This window comes from Dromiciops gliroides, chromosome 3 (genome assembly GCF_019393635.1).
Source record: "Dromiciops gliroides isolate mDroGli1 chromosome 3, mDroGli1.pri, whole genome shotgun sequence".
NCBI lineage: Eukaryota > Metazoa > Chordata > Mammalia > Microbiotheria > Microbiotheriidae > Dromiciops > Dromiciops gliroides.
This window is the reverse complement of record NC_057863.1, coordinates 584,196,404-584,202,871: the sequence shown is the minus strand read 5'-3', so window position 1 is coordinate 584,202,871 and position 6,468 is coordinate 584,196,404. Positions and strand designations below refer to the sequence as shown.

The window sequence follows — 6,468 nt, the reverse complement described above, 5'->3', positions numbered from 1 at the left end:
TTCCTCTCAATTCAGTCTAAACAATTCATTTTTCCTACTATATTCTACTGTTGAATCATTGAGTTTGAAATCCACTAAAATTTCTCCAGATTTTTTCCCCCCAGATAAACATCTAGCTCTAGTCATGTTTCCTTTGTCTTAGATTTGTGAAGGGTTTTTTTTTTTGTTCTTTGTTTATTTTTAGTCCAAGAGTAAGGCTTGAAGTGACTTTTATCCCTTTGTCTAGGCAGTCTTCTTTATATCTAACCACACTTCCTTCCTGCTCTCATTTTGCCCAGAATCTTCTTGTTCAATTTTCTTTGGAAGTAACAGTTTAACATAGTTTCCCAACACTCTTCCCAACCAAATCTTCATAGATTTAGGAAAAAATAAAACCCCTTTGGCCTGTTTTATTGGGAGTGGGATGGCAAACCATCTCAATTTCCTTAGTCCTTTTTTCAGCTCATTATGATTTTACATTTATTAGGATTTACAGCTGGAAATGAGTACCTTTATTTATGTAAGAGGAAAATGTAGACCACAGAAAATAAAGGGCTTTTTAAAATTTATTTTTTAATAATATACCTTATCACACACAACCCCCAACATACACACAAGTGAAAAAGATAATAAAGGGACATTTTCAAAGACACATGGGTCAGTAAATAACAGAGTCAGGCTTTGAACCCAGGTCCTCTGGTTCCAAAACCAATGCTCCTTGTTACAAAAAAAAAATGATGATGATGGTGATAACCTGCATTCGCATTAAGCTTTATGGTTTGCAAAGTGCTTTTTAAGTATTATCTTATTATTCTCACAATAATCTTAGGAGGTAGGTCCTAATATTATCCCCATTTTCCAGATGAGAAAACTGTAGGAGACAAGTTAAGTGACTTGCCCAGGGTCATACAGCTAAGAAATGTCTAAGGCTCAACTTGAGCTCTAGTTTTCCTGATTCCAACACTGTATTGTGCCACCTAGCTGCCCACCTAGAATCACCCCTACCATCTAAAAGTTGGTGACTAATCCTCTGCTTGTTTTGCCTAATTTTAAGTCCTACCTAGGGAGGACTCAAGGCAACCCCTTAGAGAGAGGGGCCCTCAGCCTCCTTGTTGTGAACCAGTGAAAAGAGTTACTTGATTTGGAGTCAGAGAACCTGGATTAGAAGCTTGGCTCTAACATTTGTTATCTACGTAATCTTGACCGCATCTTAATTTTTCTAGGAATTAGCTTCTTCATTTGTAAAATGAAGATGTTGGACCAGATGAACTTCTGCCACAGTCCCTTTCTGTTCTAAATCTACAATGCTTGGATCCTAGCTCCTTTCCAGATCTGAATCTTTGATCCTGTCTTTCTCCATGGCTCCTCGCCTTTGGGCTTCCTGGGTCCAAAGCTTCATTGAGTCAGAATAACAGAAACCTTACTAACGAAAAGACCTGGGGAAGTCTCTTTACCTCTCTGAGCCTCAGTTTCCTCCTCTGCAAAATGATTATGGGAGGGGGAGAAGTAAGGTGACGGTGACCTCTAAATTTCTTCACTACTTTAAATACTATGACCCTCCATCACAACCTGCTTTTTTGAGTCTACAGTCTACCTACTTCTTCCTAGAGATAAGGGTATCTAAGCCTATCACCCTATTATTGTTCTACACCCAGGACATTGAAAGGGGAAAAAAAGACAGCCTGCTCTCAAGGAACTAACAGTTTAATGGAAGAGACAACACACAGACAACCACATACAGGCAACCATATACAGACAAGGTAAATTGGAAATAATCAACAGAGGGATAGAGGGAAGGCACTAGAATTGTGAGGGATCAAGACAGGATTTTTGCAAAAGGTGTGATTTTAGCTGGAAATTGAAGGAAATCAGAGTAGGCAGGAGGCAGAGATGAGAAGGGAGATGATTTCAGGCTGAGGAGGCAGCCCGTAATTTCTCATTAAGGAACATCAAGGAAGCCATTATCATTAGCTCTCAGAGTATGTGGTGGAGTGGAGTATATGTGTAAGGTGTAAGAAGACTAGAAAGGTGGGAGAAGCAGGTTATGAAGGGCTTTGAACATTTAAATGAACAATACAGGCTTTTATATGTGATCCTGAAGGTGATAGGAAGCCACTAAACAGTTCATGAAGTACATTTATTCCTCTTCCTATGAAACATGGGACTTGTGAAAATGAAAACACTTGTGTAGATAATCATATAAATAACTTTAGATAGTGAAGTGAAAGACCTTGGTTCTAGTCTGGGCTTTGCCACTAGCATCATGTAAGACTCCCAAGGCAAACTAACACATCTTTCCAGTCCTCAGTTTCCTCCTTTATCAAATTGGGATAATAACAACGTTCTTGTGAGAAGAAAATAAGGTCACAGATGAAAAGTTGAATGAATATAGAAAGATAATGGGGAGAATTTAGCAACTGTGTATAGATTTGATCCAAGTAGAAAGCCATAGCAGACAGTGAACTCTAGGGATATAGATGCTTGTTGTCTTATTCAACCTGTCTTTCATAACCAAGGTCAGACAGGTGTGTGTGGGCCTTTGTCATAGCATGATTGCCTGTCTTAGATCTAGTCCAAACCCATCATTTTATAGGTGAGGGAACTAAGGCCTAGAGCACAGACATCACTTGTTCAAAATCAAATACCTATTAGTAGCACAGTAAGGATCTGAACCCAGATTCACTTACCCCAATCTAGTTCTACTACATCACATGGAAAATCTCTCTCCATTCCTCATTAGGGTGTCTCACATGCTTTTCCACATTCATCACGAACCTTGGGAATAGAAGACTAAATACAAATGCAAAGAACTTTATTGACTTTCTTGTGCTTCCTGAGTATATAAACTACCTCACATCCCTTTTCCCCAGCACACTATCCACACATTCTGGCTTATCTTCAGTGAGAACCTATCTCTCTTGAACTGCAAGTTGTCTAATATCCTTTCCCTCTCATTCTGTGTCTCCAGAAAGTTACTTTGTCTGCTGACAAAGACAACACGTTTTTCTCTCATGGGCAGTCTCAGGCTCAATATCTCTGGCTCCCCTAGCTTCATTCTAACAGGATTCCCAGGACTGGAAGCAATGGAGCCCTGGCTGGCCATCCCACTCCTCCTGCTCTATGCCATCTCCATTGTGGGAAATGCCCTGATCCTAGTCATTGTCAAGGAAGAACAAAGTCTTCACCAGCCTATGTACTATTTTCTATCTTTGCTGTCAGTCAATGACCTGGGGGTTTCGCTGTCCACTCTGCCCACAGTCCTTGCTGCACTCTGCTTCCATGCCCGTGAGGTTACATTTGAAGGATGCCTGGCCCAAATGTTCTTTATCCATCTCTTCTCCTGGACAGAATCTGGAATCTTGTTGGCCATGAGCCTAGACCGCTATGTAGCCATCTGTAACCCACTTCGCTATGCCACGATCCTCACCAATGCCCGCATTGTGGCCATGGGGCTGGCCACATTGCTCCGCAGCTTCTTTCTCATCCTGGTCTTCCCCCTACTCCTTCAGCGGTTGCCCTTCTGCCATGCACGGAATGTCCTCTCTCATGCCTACTGCCTACATGTGGACATGATCAAGCTGGCATGTGCTGATGTCACCCTCAATAGTCACTATGGTCTATCCATTGTGCTCCTTACCTTTGGCCTGGACTCTGCACTCATCTTCCTCTCTTACATCATGATCCTCCGATCAGTCTTGGCCATCGCCTCCCGGGAGGAGCGACTCAAGACACTCAACACCTGTGTGTCACACATCTGTGCTGTGCTCATCTTCTATGTGCCGATGGTGAGTGTGTCCATTGTGCACCGCTTTGGTGGCAGCCTGCCCCACGTAGTGCATATCCTTATGTCTGTCCTCTACCTCTTTGTGCCACCAATGCTCAACCCCATTATCTACTCCATCAAGACAAAGGAAATACGCCGCAGGCTACTAAAGATGCTTTGTGGGGTCAAGGTCTGATGGGAACAGACTTGAACTTTTCTCATCTACAGAAGGGTCATCAAGATAATGAAAGGACTGGGGACCACGCCATATGAAGCTTGGTTAAAGGTCTGAGGAAGAGAAGACTTAGAGGAGACATTAAAACTGTCTTCAGGGATTTGAAAGGAGGTCAGGCAAAAGAGAACTTGGGAAATTAACTAGTCTAGCCCAGAGGAAAGAACTAGGACTAATTTTGATGTGTGGGTGAGGATTGCAGAGATGCAAATTTCAGTTCAATGTAAGGGAGAACTTCTTATGAATTTAGAGCTATCCCAAAATGGAATAAACTATCCCAAGAAATAATTATCATCCCCACCCCCACCCCATTTCTGAAAGTCTTTTTATTGGGATTTCAAATTCAAGGACTTAGGTTCAAATCCTACCTCAGATATTTCCTAGCTGTGAGGCCATGGATAAATCACTTAACATTTTGAGCCTCAGTTTCCTTATCTGTAAAATGGGTATAATAATAGTTATGGTACCTCTTTCATAAGATTGTTCTAAGATTCAAAAGAGATAATGTATGTACAACTCTTTGTAAATCTTAAAGTGCTATGCAAATGTCAATTATTATATATGGACTAGATGACCTCTCTGGTCCCTCCAAATTATAAAATTCTCTGATCCTGGGAAAGCATTTATTAAGGTCGTGCTGTCCTGATGGACTTGAGGTAATAGTGAAGAAACTTGGTGGTGCACCATAATGCTAAGTATTTAAGACAAATTGACTCATTATGTAGATGTGGTAAGATGGGCACCTGGGCAAGTATGTCTACATCCTCTCCCTCTATTTCTGCTCATCCTAACATTTACTAATCATTCAACACCTATTTGTTGGGCCCATATCCCCTTGTCTATATACCATCTTTATTGATTTAGTGAGATGTGAGAAACAAAACTGCAGGAAATTGTCACATAGGCAATGATCTTGACCCTGATTATAGTCGAAAGATTCATTCCATGTGCTTTCAGGGGAAATTAAATCCAAGAGGTAAAAGATACATACTGCGAGGAAGGCTGTAGCTCAGCAGAATTAAGGGCTTTTTAGTAAACATATAAAAACATGGAACATGCCACTTTAGATGAAGTAAGGCTTTCCTAGCTAACATTGTACCTACAGGGTCTATGATATGCAACCACTCCATTTACCACTTAGGAACTGCTCTGTTCTGGACCTAGGCAGTTAATTCAGACCAGGCCTAGTTATTGGGAGCCTAGCCTCTAATCAGAGGGGAACTCCCTCTTATCATACTCTCAAGCTCATTAATCAATTACAGTGGCACCCTAAGGACAAATTTAATTAGCTTAGATCTTGGCTCACATCTAGGATTTCTCCCAGAACGAGAAGTAAGTTAAAATGGTACCCAGCATACAATATAAAATGCACAAAAGAAATGCTAATGATAAAAGATGCACAGGGTGCATTACTACTGTTACAATCTCTTGGGAGTGTGATATTTAAATCTCATCAGAACATATAGCAGATTGTTTGCAGGATGACTAATTAATCATTTTACATTTCACCTTGACTCTAAATCAGAGATTCCTGGTACGGAACTTCTGTTCCACTCATCTAAATGACTCTAGGTGAATGTCTGCTAGTACAGTGGCCTGTCCTGGGCCATTTCTCTTCTTTTTGGTGGCCATCCTCTCTGGCAGGTCTGGAATAATTAATTGATGGGAACTCCTCCTCTTCCACTGTTCAGCTCTGACCCAATGGAATAGAAGAACTGAAAAATCTCTTAAATTCAGGAGGTCAGCTCCAAGCCAATAAATGTCCATTTTAAACACAAAAAAGGGGGCTGAAATCTTTGCTTATGTTTGCTGAAGTCAGGCATTTGTTTTAGAAGCCATATCCTCATAGCCAATTGGAAGCCAGAATGAGAGACAGAGCAATTTGTTCTTTCCCAACCCTCTTACAGTGAGTGAAAACAGTTACAATATGAGTTACAGCTTGAAAAGAAGAGGAAATAAGGGTACCACGAATCCCTTTTAAACATTTATTGAGTAATCCACTCTTCTGGTTTTATAACCGATAAGGGGAGTGGAGGGGAAGGACTCCTGCCTCTAAAAATGCAAGTCCTTTCTTTAGTCCTCACTCACACATGGCTTCAAAGCTCTCATATGGTCTACACCAAACAGCCATAAGGAATGCCAACTTTGAGTTGATACACAGGCTGTTCCTTTGTACACAAAAATTGTTCATTACAGATACAAATCATTTCCTCCTTTTGCCCAGATCTTTTTCATAACAACTACTATCTTAACCTTGACTCCCCCAACCAAAGTTTTGCTCCTGACTATAAGACTTTATGTTTAACGATTTTAATATGCAGGTTCCTTGGGGGCTAGGATTGATCACATTACTTGGTCTGGTCATGCCCTTCACAGACCTGACTAGCTTTTTTAGAAGTGGGGTCTTTATAAAATAGGAGGGAAAAGGATGAATCACACATTAATAATTGTTTATTAATATAATATTAATTAATATAATAATATAATAGTATAA

The 6,468-nt window shown here is 40.6% G+C and overlaps 1 protein-coding gene across 1 annotated transcript; it reads left to right on the top strand.

Moving 5' to 3' along the window:
* Window positions 1–2,990: 2,990 nt before the first annotated feature.
* On the top strand, window positions 2,991–3,938 carry LOC122750323 (olfactory receptor 51I2-like). The gene has a single exon (XM_043997032.1). It carries the CDS (start codon window positions 2,991–2,993, stop codon window positions 3,936–3,938), a length of 948 nt encoding a protein of 315 aa, XP_043852967.1.
* Window positions 3,939–6,468: the final 2,530 nt, after the last annotated feature.

Coding starts and splice junctions, on each gene's coding strand:
- LOC122750323 (XM_043997032.1), top strand. CDS start 2,991: ATGGGCAGTCTCAGGCTCAATATCTCTGGCTCCCCTAGCTTCATTCTA.